Source organism: Rhinolophus ferrumequinum, chromosome 4 (genome assembly GCF_004115265.2).
Source record: "Rhinolophus ferrumequinum isolate MPI-CBG mRhiFer1 chromosome 4, mRhiFer1_v1.p, whole genome shotgun sequence".
In the NCBI taxonomy this organism is placed as follows: domain Eukaryota; kingdom Metazoa; phylum Chordata; class Mammalia; order Chiroptera; family Rhinolophidae; genus Rhinolophus; species Rhinolophus ferrumequinum.
Window position 1 is genome coordinate 65630919 of NC_046287.1, and position 18313 is coordinate 65649231.

The window sequence follows — 18313 nt, forward strand, 5'->3', positions numbered from 1 at the left end:
AGTAATTCAAATTTGGCCTGTTAGTTCAGAAAGAACAGAGCTGATTTTTTCTTTATAGTGACCCCATTCAGAAAAGGAACTTTTATTTTTAAGGTGAATAGGCCAGATTTGGGAAGAAGGAAAAATATTATTCAGTTCTAAAATGATGATGAAATTCGGGATATTACTGGGGTGGAGACGGTTGGATCAAAGGTGTCAGGAGTGAGGCCATACCCAGGAGGTCTCAAATCCAGGTATGTCTTTTTTGGGGGGATTTTGTTTCATGACATCCCTTGTGGAATAAGTAGATGGGGATACAAAATGTCAACCACATTTTGTATTTCCTTCACTCCAGGGTTTGGAGAGGAATAAAAATATGCTATTTAGCATAAATACCCCATTGAAAATTAGAATCATCACAATGATGATTTAAAATGTTCATTTGGGTTTCACTGAAGTGCTGACTACATATGTGCATGTTTTAATCTTAGATCGACCCTAACTGAGGTCACAAATGGATATAACATTTGCTTCCATTCAAAACAGTCTTCCTACTACATACTCATTTAATATAAAACAAACACAAAACAACCCTTTCATTTAAACAGCCATAACCCATTAAAATAGTATAAACTCATAAGTGGAAAGTAAACTTTCCAAGATTGGGGCAGGGATGGGAAGGTCCACAGGAAAAAAAAAAAAAAATTCATATATTAGCTCTTGTTAAATATAATTCAAATATTCACATTATAGATTCATTGTGCTGTATCCAAAATGACTTCCCTTGTCCTACAGCCTAGTTTAGTAACATAAACGACTATTAGGGCAAGTTACAAGTCTAATTGTCCTCTAATATAGCAGAAAGTCCAAGGAATAAGAGGGGCAGAGGGGAGAAGAGATACATTCAGACACAAGTAGAAACTTTTTCTAAATCCTGATAAGCTTAAGAATGTAAGGAACATTTGATTCACAAAGTACATATTTCTAAACGTTAAATGGCAACATATGTATTTATTTCTATAAAAGAAAGCTCTCTTGTCATGAGCATTAGTTTTCTTTTAAATACCTGCTGACTATCTCCTTCATTTATTCTTTGATTTCGGATGCATTTCTTATCAGCTCACATGTAAATATGGTTTCCTATTACATACAAATGAAATTTCTTAATAAATGACATACTAAACAGCTTAGATTCAAAACTCTAAGTTGTAAAACTTTAGGGCTTTAACAGAGAAAAATTTTCTATGCGTAATTGATATTCAGATTTTGCCTTATCATAAGGTTGAAATGTATTTTTTGAAAAATCATAAAAATGTGTAGGAATTTCAACTTTCAAATTTGGAGTACTTAAATACAAGACATTCAGTATTCAAAACATTTCACTATATGTATAAATGTTTTTATTTTGAAAAAAAATATTCCAAATTGGAATCTAGACATTTCCTTTTAAAGATTGGTTTTAGATTCATTATGGAATAGCTAAGGAGACTGCCATATCCTTTAAAAATACAATTTGTCTCTACAATCATGAGATTATATGCAACAAACAAATGAGTTACAATCACAAGCACAAACGTGTACCCTTTAAAAACTGGCTTTATCTAAATTTTAACCTTATTTATAAAGTAACATAGGCCATTCAAGATGAGATGCATTTTCACTTGACAATAAAATTCACACATTAAAACTACTAGAAAAATTGAGTATATGTAGTACTGTGAAACTGACAAAATATTTTTTTAAATATTATTCTATAAAATAAAGCTAGGGTTACTCACCAATCATCATTATTTCCTACTCGACTCTCTGTAATAAACTCTGTAGAAATATGGTGGGTAAGATAAAGCATGGTAAAAGTTTGCTAACAAGTCCAATAAAATTAGAAGTTATATTTTGTGGTACAAATGCACTACTTTTCTTTCCAAGGGAAAACGCGAGTTGCCTTGGCACTCTAACTTTATGCTGAATTCATTTTATATGGGTATCATATGACCTGATCTATTTATTGGAGAAAATGCCACCAGCTCAATGATTTCCTAGCTCACATTCCTTTTACATATTACTTTAACCTCATTTAATTCCCAAAACTTATAAGAAGGTTTTCAAAGTTGTCATTAGTATATTATTTAAAATAACATGTAAAGTATAAAATCAAAGTACTAAATACTTTGTCCAAAGTACTAGAGTCCAAATATTAAACTATATGACATTGACAATATTCAGTCATGTATGACCTAAAAAAAATCGACAATTTCATATGGTTTGACATAATAAAACATTCCCTGACTCTCACATCATTGAAACTGAAACTCAACAGCTGCCCAGAGGAGCCAGCTGCCTGCTTATTGAAGCTGTGAAATGAAAGGTTTGGGACACTGTGGCAGAGCAAAGGCTACTTACTTCCCATCAATAATACCTTTCTTGGACCAAAGCAATGTGAACATTATTGCATTTTCAAAGGAGAAGGGGAGTAATATAACGGAAGTCACGGTGAAGATGACAAGTGCAGGGTGGAATAAATCCTGAACCAATAACAGGGGCCACGTGACAATATTACAATATTAGCCCATGATCCAAAAGAATTAGTTATTCAAACCCATTTTCAAAAATGCATAACTCGATCAAATGTGGATTTTAAAATATTTCAGCCAAGGGTTGAGGATATAGTGTGAAGAAATGAAAACAAACATGTTAGTAAAGATCCTTGGTTTAATTTTCATGCTTTCACATATAATCTGGCAATGCCACAGTTAAACTTAAATGTAGCTAAATCTCTTTGTGGGGACTGCCTGCACTTACTCCAAAGGAATTGCTGTAAGAGGCAACAGAAAGGTGCTTATAAGATGCTTGATTCTCTGGGGGAGAGTTGCTGGTTAAAATTAATCTTACAGATGTTCCCTTGCAGATTGATAAGCACATCATCATTATCAGAATAATGTTTCAGAATGTTCTGATACAGAATTCTAAGTGAATCGGGCTATTTGGTCAAGCTGGAAAACAAACTCCTGTTGAAGCAGCTAACTCATGAAATCCAGACCCTCTACTTCTCCACAGATTGCTCAGAATATTGAACTTAAGAAAAAACTAGAAAAGGAGTCACTTTGGGGAATAGCAGTGCGATGCTCTTGGAGCACCCTCTGGAGGACGGAGAAAGGTGACACTGGTAAAAGGAAGAAAGCAGAGAAATCGGATCATCTCTGGCCTTCCATAGATCTCACCTGAGTTGGACTGAAAAATGCACTTGTTCAATCTTAATCGAGGTGATGTGCGAAACATGCATAATTAATTTCTAGTTTAATAATGCAAAATAAATCCAAGGTGTAACAACATTCTCAAGTAACTGTTTCTGAATTAAAAAGAAGAAATGTACCGATTAGCCTACATTCTAAATTCTTTGGGGGAATTTACTGCTGATTTAAATACTAAATCTTTTGCTATTTAAAAGAAAAGGGATGTGAAAATACGATACTTTCATTAACAAAATATCAGTAAGCAAGGTTATACAGGGTATTATTAATTGTCAAATTTTTAAAAGCAGTCTGTTTTAAGTTTATTAAAACTGAGAATAAGGTTGTCTTTTTTTTTTTTTTCAGACATCTCACTTTTTCTAAACAACAAACACTGACATCTATTGGCATTTTGGTAGCTTTCCTTTTGTTAATCCATTAAAACTCATGCAAGGACACACACACATGCAGACCTGTGTAGGATTAGGGTGAATTCAAAACATCGCTTGTTCCTTTGGGGAAATTTCATTGTATGTATGTAATACCTAATAGCATATTTAACATATTATTTTCCTCTGGATAACACAAATCCATTTTTAAGCTAATACTATCTGATTTAATATTTTGTAGTTTCTGTCTGTCAAAAGGAGAGCTCTAGGATTAACTAAAATATTAGAAGTCCCTTTAATTTGCTTCTTTAAGCAAATAAAATCACTCACCCAAAATATTGACACTTGATTTGTTTCTTCTGTCATAACAGAACGATAAACTCTCAGAACTGTTACAGTCAAATTTAACACATTACTTGGAGAATGCTAATAAAACACTGATTTGGTAAGAATCATACTCCCAAAACTTTAAATACTACATCTAAGCTATTCTAATGAGAAGAGGGAGGAAAGAAAATAGTAAGAAATGTGGATTTATTATATTCATCATTTTGTTTAGATTTAGAAACACCTGCACTCAATTCTATGAACCTCATTGGCAATATACAGTTACACTTGATAAAAAGATAACAAAGAGCATGTTAATACCCACTTTCCTTTTCAATTGCTGCAATTTGTACTAGTCCCAACAGAGAAGATTATGAATTCTATACAATAAAGTGAGGTTTAAGCATCAACTCTTCAGTGTTGCCAGAAAAGGAGTCATGTTTCAAAATCTTCTCATAGCTTGAAATTTCAACGTTTTTTACCAGAGATAAAATTATGCTGCACCTCACCCTACTTTCAATATTTAGACTGAATTCAGGACTGTTTTCATTACATATATACGCAGTTATGGTATTTGACATACTTATCCACTTTTCTCTATATTTACAGGTAATAGATATTAATATTTATACTCACTCTAATCTATGGCCAGCTTTGGATTATTTTTTTACCATAAAAGGTAAATTTTGAAAATTATATCAAATATCTTTGCAAAGACACAGACAGTTTGTTACTAAAGTAATTTTATAAACAAAGCTAACATTTATTGGGCACTTATTACATGGTGGGCAATGTTCAGAATGCTTCCATGGATTACCTTGCTTTAGCCTCATAATAACTTCATGGTAATAATAATATAGTTATCCCAATTTTACAAATAAGGAACTTTAGGCATGGAGGGATTAAGTAACCTTCCCGTGACTCCACAGTTAAGGAGCAGCAGAACTAGGATTTAAACCCTGGCGACCTGGCTATAGAGCTAAGTACTAGGCTTCCTCCTCTTGCTGCCTAAGTGAGGCATTTTCCTTCCTGAAGGACAGGTGATGAAACACACAAAGTGTGCCAACTGTAATTGAAAAAAGCAAAAAAGAATGAAAGGCATGCCCTTTTTCATTTGAAGGTTACATAATATTTCAGCTCCTGCATCTATAAAACAGGATAATTAAAGTCAAAATACAAGATGCGTGTGAAAATATTATTATAAAGAAGAATCAAGGTAACTCACATAATTGATGGTAGGAAAAGAAACATATCTTTCGCAGACAACAAAAGAAGGTGTAGCAAGTGGAGGAGAAAAACTACTTTCTAATTTAAAAAATAAAAAGCATAAACTCTTAAAAAAAATACACAAAGCATCTGTGATACTGCCTGGAACATGGTAAGATATTTGATACACAGTAGCTCCCTTATTAGTAAATCTGAAAGCGTTCGGCCTGATGCCTGGCCTGGAGTGAGGGGGTCACTGTTCTCCCACTGGTTCAGTATTTTCTGATTACATATATATTGTTTTTCTCCCCATTCTTCCATCACTATCATTTGATCATTTCGCAGATATGAGAATAATACGCAATGTGTCTCCCACTCTTTCTGCGTCAAAAGAATTCTTCAAAATAAATCCCATTTCATTCTATAAATACCACTTAATGTTTTTAATAATTACATAAGGTTAAGTGGTTACAAGGAACCAGGTTGAAACAGATCACTGGACATTCCTCCCGTTCTGTAAACACACACTGCCCTGGTAGTGACAGGACACTTCATATCCAAGAATGTTTACGAGCACTTCAGCCTGGGGAGCCACTTAGTTAATGAAACAGGTAGGTGATGTCACGGGGAGCACAGGGCGCTGCTTCAACCCATTTGGGACACTGAGTTTCTCGAGTTTTCCACGACTTGTACTCATAAATGCCCCTTCTGCCAGGAGTGAAAGGAGGCCCAACAAACAGTTCTAGAACTTGGCGAGGCTTGATAATGAATTTGTTCCAGGTCATTTAAAACAGAAAAAATAAAAAATCCTTTACAGTGATTTAACAAAAGAAAAACATCAGCAAACAAACATTCATAAAAGAAGTTTAAAGCCAAATACCAAAAAGAAAAAGAAAAACAGAAACAGAAGCTCTGGTTTTGTAATTTAGGCTTCAATAGAAGCTGAATCAATATGAGCCTGGATGGAATATGGGAGGTCCAGCGCTGGAGGCCCTGGATGTTACAGGACCCTTGGTACATGGATCTGTGTTACAAAGCCCAGGATTATGCTGAGGTTGCTTATTTTGAGCAAAAAAGAGGAATCAATGACTCCAAAGGCTTGGGACCTATTAGAGCCATTATTTTGGAATAGATAATTCTGTTGAACATCTGCAGCTCTAATAGGGTGCAATTCAATATTCAGTTAATTGTATAAAAATGCAGATGCTATGAAATATAGCCATGTATGTATCACATATCAGTCACACATGGCACATGAAAGTTAAAGAAGCCTTTTTCCCCTGAAAATCTCCCTCCAACAGATGTGTTTATGCCTCTGCATATAATACAGCACACAGCGGGGCTGAGAGCCTGAGTTCTCGCAGCATTATATCTCCCCCGACTGCCGTGAAGTAATGTTATAACATCCAAAGAGAGGCTCGGCTGTTGCATATGTATCATCTAAGACAAAATTTCAGTGGCTGTTTTAAGAAAGGGGTGAAATTTGGGATTGAAAGGTACTAACCCAGGAACTAGTCAAGAGATAGGTGTCGTCTTAAGTCCTAATTTGGGCTGGCACAACAAGTGGCAATGCTACAGTTACGGCATCTAGAGGTCGTTCCTTTGAGGATGCCTGAGAACTAAAGAGTGCAAAAAAAAGGTGAAAACGAGGTGTGGGTTTCTCCCACAAACCATTATGGCCATCAGTTATTCCTTTTCCTAAGGTAAGGAAAAGTACATTGGCACTTAACATTATAAGGAAAATGACAAGAAGGAGAAAAACACAAAGCAATCTTATTTAATGCCCTGTGCTTTTATATAAAACTATTTTCAAGGTGACCTTTCTTTTCAAATCAAATGAAGAATAAACATTCTTATATGGTTTATATAGTTTAACAGGCACAAGGTGCCCTGGCTGGGGTAAAATTTCCTCCTTAAAGACTCTGACCTAATTGAAAAGAGAGACATCTATACTAAAAACTAACTAGAGCCACTTTCACCCCAGTTTTTCTGAGAAGATAGTTCAGAGTATGTCACGTAAATAGAATGCTTATCTATCTGGTTTAGAGAGAATCACAGCTGTGAGACAGGCAAGCAGAATGAGAGACAGCCACCGAGAAGCTCTCAAAACCATGTCAACAGAGAACATCAGGTAGTCACAACACAGCTGCTTACCGACGTGGTAGATATGATCTGCAGGCCATAGAAATGCCTGGTTGCTCTTCAGTCTCTCTCCCACGGAACTACCTGCTTATCTGCAAATGTCTGTGTTAAGGCATTGCTGCCAAGAACTCTTGACAAAAGGCAAAGGTATTACCTGAAAGAGATGCTACTCCAAACCACTGCCCCTTCCTTCATTCATCAGACCACCTACAGAGGACCATAGAAACTTCTGCAGGCAGAGTATTACCAGCAGGACAGGAGAACACCTACAGGGCCCCACAAATAACTCTTTTTACAACTTTATAGTTTTGGTTAAGGTCTAAGGTCTCTTTAATTTACTGTGATGACCTTCAAAAGGACAACAGAGGTAGTCACTTAGGGCGGTTGCTTATGCAGCTTCCCATTTCATACCTTGTAGAATAAAATGCTCTCTGGTGTCTCTAAAACATAGGGTAAAAGTAAGAAAAATTTCAGTATACCCTCATGAGGGTTAATGAAAGGTAAGTAGGAGAATCTGATCAGCAGGATCTTATTATAGAAACATGCTCAGGAATGGTCAGTAGCCAATTACTCTCTGTTCAATTTCTGTTTTGCTGAAAGCCGGCTTAATAAGGTCTTTGCCAATAAGCCAGGTTCTGAAATGCTATCAGTGATGCCAGTAAGAAGACTAGGCAAATTTTGTTTTCTTCCTGCAAGGAACAGGCAGATACTCCTGCTTATCTTTTTCTTCCACAGTATTACCAAGTGCTACTCAATTAATTCTTCAGAAGTGCTGTGTAGAAAGTGCTGAGGGATTCTTTAAGTGAGTTGTGCCCCCCCCCCCAAAAAGCCCTTATACGCTGCTCCCTCTTTCTCTCCTTTTTAAAGCATCCTCTGAACTCATTCACTTATAAACAACTATTTATTTGGGGGGCCTCCTCTGTCCAAGACAATGTCAAAAGTATCAGCTCTTCTTAGGGAAATCTAAGGTGAAACTGTCATTCACTTTCCTGTTGATTATCAAATACAAGATTTATCTCTAGAAAGCCTCAACTTCCATTTCATTATATTATATAACCAGTAAACAACTGAATTTAAAAAGTCAAATAAACTTTTGCGTTTTGGCCCCTCTTGGGAACATAAATGGACCATATTTATTAAGGAGGACCTGAAAAACATAACCGCTAAGCTGAAAGTTTGTGAACTTATTTGGAACAGACCTGATTCCTGGCACTGCTCTAGATTTTATCTGCTTCGTTAACCTATATAGGAATCTCACCCAGGTGACTCGATTTCTAACACCGCAGGACTGAATCAGGGTGAACATACGCACACTCCGCGACCCTACACAGCCCGCCCCTCTGCCCCAAACACCGATGCGCAACCGCTCTTGAGGCCTCTCTTCATCGCCAGGTTCTTGCGAGCCAGGCACACCGAGGGGAGCACCATTCCCGCTTCTCTCGCTAGAGGGCAGACGGGGCCTGTGCAAAGCCCTCCCGGCGCGGGACAGGCGCGCACCAGCCTCCGCTCCCGCACTCAGGGTCCCGCTCTTGGGCTGGGCTCAGTAGAGACGCTGGTCAAAGGCCGTGCCTGGGAGCGCTGCGACCCTCCGAGGGCGCCGACCCGCGCTACTGCCCCTCGCCTTGCGCGTGGGGTGTGGGAGCCCAGGTGCTGCTGGGCGCTCAGGTGAGCAGCGGCACCATGGAGGGCGAGAACTGCCTGGCTCCGCGGACGCCCGGGAACGGGGCCAGGCGCCCGGAGCGCAAGGCGCGGGCAGGCGAGGCACCAGAGGAGAAGGAGGAAGAGAAGGAGAAAAAGCAGGATCGCGGAGCCCTGGCCGCACGGCGCACTTACCTGTACTCGAGCCGCCCGCCGGGGGCTTCTTGCCGGAGCCTCGGTCCTTCTTCTTGCCCTTTCCCTTAGCTCTGCCTTCTTTGCGCTCGGACATCTCGCTGGAGAAGTGCACGCTCTACGCAGACGGCTCCGGGCGAAGGCAACACGCGGCAAGTTTGGTCCCAGGGTTTGGATCGGGTTTGAGAAGTTTCTCCCTGGAGGGGGAAAGCGACCCAACTGCGGCGCTCTCGCAGCGCCGGGGCGTCTCCTGTTGCCTGCGGGGAGCGGCTCGGACGCGGCGTGCGGTCCAGGCCACCTGGGACTAGCGGTCGCTCAGTCAGGCGGTCGCCCTAGCTCTCGGGGTTGCTCCTGTTGCCCAGGAAAGTCCGTGGATCCCGCCGCTGTCGGCTCCTGTCCTGGCCTCTGTCCGGCGCGCTTGCAGTCCGAGGAGGAAGAGGCGTTCACCGTCCTGCCCGCACTCCCATCGCCCAAGCAGACGCCGCCGCTCCGCTACTGCCCTCTGCGCGAGCCCGGAGTTCCGACAAGTTTTGGGGAACTCCTCGTCGGCTCTTTTTCAATTGCCCCACAGCCACCCACCTCCCGCCCGCAGGTTGGAGGCTGGCGCCTCCTTCTCACCCTCCCCTTGCCTCGCCCCCTCCCTCATCCCCACCACACCCCCACCCCGAGGCGCGGACACGCCACCGGGAGGAGCCTGGGCTCGGCGCTCCCGGGCGCAGCCCCTTTCACTCCCGAGCCTGGCCGGGCTGGCGGGCGGGGGGCGGCGGCGCGCTGAGCGGCTGTAGGGAACCCCCGACAGGGGTCGCTGCAACCTGCGCGGAGATGCCGCAGCCACCGCCACCGCGGGAACCGAACCGAGCGGCCCGGGGAGATTGAAGGCCCAAGAAGAGACCTAGGGGCTGGAGCTCCTCGCTCTCCTCCGCAGCCAGGCAGCATCCCGAAGGGCTGTTCCGTTCCCTTTAATGCGGATAAATGTTGGAGAAAAAAGTTTGGAACTCTGACACCTGCCCCGCAAATGAAGGCTCTGGAACCCTTGGAAGGGAGAGTAACGTTTGCCGTTTCCCCAGGAGAGTTTGGGGTTCATTCCTGTCTTACTTTAGTGCAAACCCCATACACACGTGGAGCAAAGATAAACTCTGGATGGAAGGGACTTTGAGTGTAAGACAGTCCTGGGTACACAGGAAGGGCTCAGTGAACCTTAAGAGTGGTCAGCTCGCACCATCTTCATAGATCTGCTCCCTGAATGTGTGTATCCTGCTTTGACGGATTTAATAACATGCCTGTCGGAACTCTCATCTTCAGCTTTTCCTAAAATAAATTATAATAACCTGACTTCTTCAAAGAAGGTGTCCTAAACCATATCTCGCTACAACGTAATTTGAAAGGAACTGTAACACCCTGGTCAAAAGGCGGTCAACAATACAATGACTGCACTAGCTGGGCGTCACGCAGTTCCGCTGAGTGAGAAAGCATGCAGAGAGAGCGAGAGTGCAGAGACTGCACTAGAGCTCTTTAATTCATGAATGCTTGCTTTCTCGGATTCAAACTTTTCCTCAGAACTGCGGGTGAAACCTGCTTCTCCTTCCCTTGTCCTCCCTCTGGTGGAGAATTCCAAAGAGCAGTGAAACCCAGAAAACATTAGCACCGGGCTGCATAGGACAAAAGTTAAAGGCCACTCCGCTCCTTTAGTGTGATCTGCACCACTGAACGATCCAGAATCACATAAAGAAAACATTCTCATATCACAGTTGTGGCTACCTTCCACTGTTACTTTACAATGATGGACTTGTGTTGTGGTCAGGAAGAGTTAAATATGAACAATCCATATATGAAATTGATTACTCCTATTTAAAAATGACTTGCTCCTGATTTTCTATTCTCTGGGATTAATGTGAACTGAACCGTTACCTGCATACAGCCTTCTTGGTATGTTTTCGAATTGCCACAATTTAAATAAAGGTGAAATCTGGAGTGCCTCCTTGTATGTGGGAAGGAGGGCAAACATATTTATTTTAAAACTGTTTTAAAATAAGAATAATTTTATTTTCATTTAATTTGCATTGTGATAAGAACCAATCTCTGTTGGGTAGGTGTAATTGTTAAAAGATATATTAGCAGTATTGCTATCATTATTTATTCTGAAAAAGTTTGGTGTCCAAATATCTTCTGATAATCTTTCAACAAACAAATGTAAGTTTTACTAGGCCATAAAAACAACAAAATCAGGGAAAAGATGAATATATCTGAATAGCACTATAATATTCCACAGAGTCTAATGTGAAATGGAGTCCACATGGCTGAAATAACTCTGCTTTCCCAGGAGGGGCCACTGCTCAACAAGCAGGAAACAGCAGAATTCAGAAAAGGGGAGTCCTTTCAAACAGGGTACTTTATCTCCTGGATATGAGATCCTGTAAGGGCTTAGTATAAAACAGCTACATGTTATCAAATATATCATTATTTTAGAATTGAAGGATATAAAGCAAAAATGTATTTTGGAGTTAAAATGGGTATCTTATATTAAATGACAGCTTAAAATAACTGCAATCATGTTCCATAACATTTTTCTTTGACTAGGCTTAACATTTAGAAGCATCCTTAGAATCTACAAAGCTGGTCAAATATACCTTCTCTTAGTAATTCCCATGTGAAAAATATTCTAAGAAAGTTTTTTAAAGAAAAAAAGTGAAAGAACATTAACATTTGAAGAGACCTTGCATTTTTGCAAAATATTGTGCATGTTGATAGTAATGGGAATTTAATTTGGAATTCTGAAAATAGATACTTTTAACTTTTTAAAAATAAATAGGATAATTTATATAAAGATTACTTTAAAAAACAACAACTTTGCAACAAAGTTGGTATTAAGGACAATACATGAATGCAAAAGAAAATCTCACTAACCAAAGGCAACTCCAAAACAACCACTAAATATGCATGGCTTATTCATTCATTCATCCAGCATTTACTGAACATTTATAAATGCTAGACAGTAGAGAAACAGCAAAAATCGCCGAGTCTCATAAAGCTAAAATATTGTGAGAAAGGCATAGAAACAAATTATTTTAATACAAATGAAAAGCAGGGCCAGATAAGTTTTCTGGAGCCTGAAACTCATAAAATTTGGAAGATCTTTTTAAAGGAAAAGAACACAAAATTAAAAATGCAAATTTAAGTCCAAGAACGTTGGAGGGACCCTTGGACGTGAAAGGCCCTAAAGAGTAGGCTTCTTGCTATTCTAAGTATATTATTCCACTATCTGTACAATGATAGTGATGGTAAAGGACAATTCTATACTATCTTAGAGATTAATAATTCTATCACTATAAATAGGAGACATTAACAAGCCATCGAAAGAAATACACCAAAACTGAAATAAGCAAAGGCTATCATGTGAGAAAAATGAGATGAAAGGAGCCTTAAGAATTTACAGATTAGCAATTCTCCTGTATGTTTAGTTAGACTCTTAGAACAAACATGCAAGTTGAGTTTGTTCAACAAAGGGCTTCTGACCAACAAGATGCCCTGGAAAAACTGGAAATGGTATCCTCCATTACATTTGGCAAATAGTTAACAGAATTACTAATTAACCATATTCTGTCTGCTGTGAAGAGAGTCAGTTTGAGAACAAAATTCTGAGTTTAGAATCCAAAAATAAATACTAAAATGGTAACGTTCCAACAACAATGAAATGAAATCTTTTTTTCTGGTTGTTTGTCTGATTTTTTTTTTAAATTACTATACACATTATATACATGATGATGATGATGATGATTAATGATAAGATTACTCTCATAATTGTAGGGATATATCACAGATTATATAGCTGAATACTAGTGCCGAATTTCTTTTTGTGGACTCTATTTGGTAAATAGAGACAATGTCATAAATCTCTTCCATAAGCAGATGAAGATATAAAACTTAGTAGTTTCTGAAACATTTTAATTTATTTTAAGAAGAAAAGTCTCATGCAACTTTTCCATTTCTCTTCCTCACCTTCACAGTAATTATTTATCTTTATCTTTCTCAGTCATGTACTTAATAGTGACGTGTATGACTTGCAAGTACCTCAAATGTAAATATAAATATATAGTGCACATACATATCTATAGACATGCATGTGTATATACATCTGGATTTATTTGTGTGTGTGTATGCATACGTGTGTGTGTGTGTGTGTGTGTGTGCATAGTTGTTTTTCTTTCCCCTATTGGGAATGAGAAGCATCTCTATTTGAATGTGAGACTATAAAAGGAAGAGATTATATATCCTATAATCTATCTCTTTAATACTACTAGCCATTAGAATTCCCAGCACCACACTTTGCATCTAGTAAGCACGAAATAGTTTTGATTAGAATTAATTTAAATAGGATAGGATGTAAAAGCCTAATTCTAATATTACCATATGCTATCAATCAATTACTAATTACTTACTCTGACAATAATCTTTGACACCTTTTCTACATCCAACTCATACCCAAGTCCTGTCATTTGACTTCAGTCTCCTTTTATCCATCTTCACTAAGTACCACCCAAATCCAAGCCTTCTCTTTTCTTTGCTTTGGCCATAGTACAGTTATCTACCTGGACTCTTGCTCCCTCCAATTATTTTGCCACATACAGCAGTCAGAGGAGTCTTTTTGAAATGTAAATCTAACCCAGTCACCCTTCGCTTCACAGAATCATACTTCAGCCTTATCTCACTATGCTTCATCCCTCACTCTCTGTGCTTCAGTCTTGGAGGTCTCTTTGCAACATGCCTCTAAACCTTGCCATTCTTTCCAGCCTCTTCTTTGCACTTGCTCTTTCCTCTGGCTGGATTTTTCCATAGCTACTATACTTTGTCTAATTCCACTGATTGCTCAGGTTCCCACTGGATTTCAGTTACTTAGAAAAGCTTTCCATTATTTTTGAAAAACTTGGTGAACATAGACTGTGACTATGTTTTTTGTGATATCTCTAGCACTGTTCCTGTTTCATCGTAGCCGATTACATACATTTTGTGAATTGGCAAATGAGGATAAGGCGAATTACTTTCAAATGTATGCAAGACAATACGTGTGTGTACGCATCACACACACTTATGTCTATTTAGTCAAAATTAAAAATGATAATGATGATTATAATACCAGGGATGACACCTTGGGATAACTTTTGTTGAAATATACCTTTCTAAGAACAAGCCTATAAAATAAAAATCTTGACTAATCCGTATAATCTTTCAAATCTTTAAGAGGTGAGGTGGTCACTTTTGTGAAATGGTAAAATTACAAGAAGGATAATTACTTTTTTGTCCTAAATTGCTTGTGCAAATTTTGCCTGTAGATTACATTTATTGGCTCTATTTCTATTTCTATTGGGTTCTTGTGACATGTCGGAAAGACCCATAAAACAGATAGGTTTTAGTAAGGATGTTCTAATAAAATTATAGTGGATCAAAACTTGCAAACACACCATTGTTACTGGCGAGTTAAAAACTCCCTAAGTTTTCTTTCCCTGTATGATTATTTTTCTCTTTACAGACTAATGGTAAGTCCACATGTAGTCATTTCGGCAAGTTGTACCCAGTAACCACCTTAGAACTAGTGTTGAGTTCAGCTTTAATTCCTCTAATATTTTGCCCTTTTCCCATCATCCATATCCATCTGGCAAATGCAAAAGGATTGCTCCATGCATACTTTGGGTTCAGATTCCATGAACATCTAATATACAGCAGAGAGAAACATTCAGGTGCTTCCATGTCTTTTAAGAGTCATCCCACAAGATCCTCTCCAAGGTGCTAACCTTTCCTTTCAAGAGGCACTTTATTCATTCTCATGAAAAGATTCACCTCTGTTAAATTGAAAATGGTGTTAAAATATAAATCAAATGTCATGAGTGATGAATTAGTACTTTAAATATTTGAACAGTAAGAGTAATTGAACACATCAACTCTTTTCTTTGGTATGTCTCATAAGAGACACCTGGTAGAAAGCATTTCCAGAACGGATTATAGTGTATAGGAAATTACTTCATAATGTCATCACGATAACTGGGCTGCATGGAATGAAACCCTGACCCATGATATTCTGTACCTGGCCATGCATGTCATAACACAATTATTATTTTTCCTTCCTTCCCACAGAATTCCTTCTAACTTCCTTACTAAGTCTTCGTGACTATCACCCCCTCCCTTTTTTTTTCAGTTCCACCTCATGTTACAGCACAATACTTCATATCTCTGACTTGAATAGGGATTTTGAGTTTTACAGTAAGAGCCAAGAGTAAAGTTCTCCGTGGAATGTTACAGTCATCCCCACCCCTGGACCCAGGCCTAGAATTCAAGCAACTTTGCAACAGACCAAATTTCAACACACTGTATGTTTGGGAATTTTTGTGTATGTGTGTGTTAAAAAAAAAAATATATATATATATATATATCTTTCAATTCCCATTCATCTGGGGAAAGAATTTCACAAGTATTAACAACTCAAGAAGGCAAGTCATCTTTTAAAGATGTTTTAGCAGAACAATTAGCTAATTTGACAGAAACCAAATGACTGTCCAAAAAATAACTGGTGACCAACCATGCAGAAGATTACATTCTTATGGAAAATGTTTTCTTTTCTGCTTAATCATAAATATTGAGTTTGTTCCAACTCCTTCCCATAGGTACAAGACGGAAACCACCTAATTCAAATGATGTAGGGAGTTCTGGTCTGGTCTAGGGTCTTACCCACCATGTAGGATTGTTTGGGGCCTAGAGAAATTCCGGGATGGATCTTAGATATTCAGCTAAATATGTCTAAGAATATGTTTGTATTAGCATTTGTGAGTGATCTTTGTTTGGTCCTAGAGTGAATTGAAATCCCTAAGATCCCATAAAACAGATACATTCAGGAACAACAACAAAAAAATCTGTCAGTCCAGTTGAGAATCACGTCTTTGAGATTGATCAAAATCAACCCTGGTTTTATGGGTAAAAAGAGAACGTCACTGTTATTTAGGTGTCATTTGTCTTGCTTTGGAATTGCAAGATGCATTTTTCCCCCCTGTTGTTGTTCCACTATCCAAAAGATAGTCTAACAGAATGAGGTAGAGACCACCGTCACTTTTATTTTCATATAATAGGTAGACCTCGGAGCTCCAGCAATGAGCTAGGATTTCTATCAGTGTGTTTTTACAATGGGTACTAAAGCTATATATATAGATAGATAGAAATCTCATAAGGGAATGTAAAGAACTTTATATATATATATATTCTCAATTTATTTTTTTTCTTGTAAAATTTGCTTTTGCTCCTCTTGCTTAAGAAACGTTCATTAAAGTATTATCAGTTCTTTCCCTCCCCTGTCCTACTGCTGTGCCTGCCCTGCCAATCTCTGAGGCCAGATCACTCTAATTACCCAGTTTTCTCCATGAACGTTATCTCTTCCCATTCTAACAAAGAAGCCATAACAAAAACCTTTCATTTGACCCTCCTTTCCTTTTACAAACAAACACTCTCAGTTCTTTTCTTTTTTTTTTCTATCAGCTCAAGGAATCTATCTCCTTCCCCAATTCACCACCAGTCTAGTGAGACTACTAAAAATTCACCAATACTTTCCTAATTGTCACATGGAGTGTGTTCTTTTTAGTCCTTATACCCAGGGTACACTGATACACACATAATCTTGAAACTTTTTCTTGGGACTCATATTTCAGTGGCAGAATTTTCTTTTTCCTAATTCTTTTTACTTTTCTATCGATTTCTTAAATGCTGACTCAGGGCCCAATATTTAAAACTATTTTCTTCTTAACTACATGATAATCCTATAAAAATGTCACTCATTACCACTATCTCAAATGTTGAAAATTCACAAATGTGTGTATAACACTTTTCAGAGCTACAAGCCTCTATTTCCAACTACCACAAGCTGAACATGTCCAAAATACAGTTTATTAATCCCCACCCCACCCTCCCCTCAAAAGATGTAGCTCAAAATCAGAAACTACGTATCATCTTTTATTTTTCTCCTCACATCTTCCTCTCCTCCCCTGATTTCAGCCATTTTATGCTCCCGATTCCAGTGTATTCACCTCTGAAGCAGCTTTTATACACACCACCTATTCCTGTGCTTCTCCTCAGTCTCGGTCTTCTGCCATTCTTTGGCCTTTTGTAAGTTCTGGTATCATTGCTTTATTTTCATTTCTCATATCCAGCCATCCTCCTTCCTGCTACCAGAGTTAATCTTCTAAAATACAGCTATTATCTTGTCATTCCTCACATAATACCTCTATTGGATTCCTGTTGCTGTAAAGTAGAAATGAGAGTAGCCAGGTCTTTCCCAATTTAAGTGCTGTAGAAATATTCAACCTCTTTTCTATCTTCTCCCATCCATTTAGTGTACTCTGGTCACACTGAACTCTATCTTTTCTTATTTCTATCCCTTTAACTCTGTTTCCCCCCATACACACACGTGGAATTTCCTTCCCTTATTCTGCCTGATACACTTCTATCTTTCCTTCCAGACCCAACTCAAAATTGACCTCTTTTGTCTATTTTTCTCTAATGCTCCCAAACAGAACCAACTGCGGCTGTCTAGTGGCTTCCCTTGTATATACCTTCAATTTAGCACCTACATTATTATGATGATTTGTTCCCAAGTCTGTCTCTTTTCTATGCAGGAATGATGCCCCAGGAATCAGCTCTATATCTCCTTAAAATGCACACTAAACATACATATATTAAAACAAATAGACTCCAAATGTATTAAAAGAATTCATAATTTACATTGAATTCAACTTCAGAGTGATTGAGCAGCAGTTGAAGGGCTTTGAAATCTTTCCAAATTTAACTTTTTACTCCAACGCAAACCGGACTTTCATGAAGTAACTGCAACTTTTCCAAGCTCTGCAGCTGTTTGAGCTTCATCTTAATTGATTTGTTCAACCAAAGTTACAGTTAACAGGATTCAAGAACAAGGCTCACTGGTTTCTGTCACTACATTTTTGTATACTTAAATCTACTTTAGCCCCTTGTTTACCTGCTCTATGCCTTTCCCCCCCACATTAAAAATAACTGTATCAAAAAAATAATATCAACACTTGTTACTAATCATCGCGATGAGGTATTATAAAATTCCACTAATCCCTTATTTACAAACCCCTGTATGAAGAAAAATGACTTTATTTTGTATAGCCTTCATTTTGATTTCTGATAAGTTGAATTGTAACTCTGCAGGGGAGAAAT

The 18313-nt window shown here is 38.5% G+C and overlaps 1 protein-coding gene across 18 annotated transcripts in view; it reads right to left on the minus strand.

Annotated features, from left to right (window-relative positions):
- NRG1 (neuregulin 1) overlaps positions 1–18313 on the minus strand; it is a 973831-nt gene that overhangs the window by 194987 nt on the left and 760531 nt on the right. For 8 of the 18 annotated variants that reach the window (XM_033104336.1, XM_033104335.1, XM_033104334.1 and 5 more), the window contains exon 1: positions 9104–11000. The exons of the other annotated variants lie outside the window; for them this stretch is intronic. In XM_033104336.1, the coding sequence (XP_032960227.1) occupies positions 9104–9197 (94 nt within the window). In that variant the 5' untranslated portion in view covers positions 9198–11000. Of the gene's footprint in view, positions 1–9103; positions 11001–18313 lie in introns of those variants that run through there. 18 annotated transcript variants of the gene reach the window in all.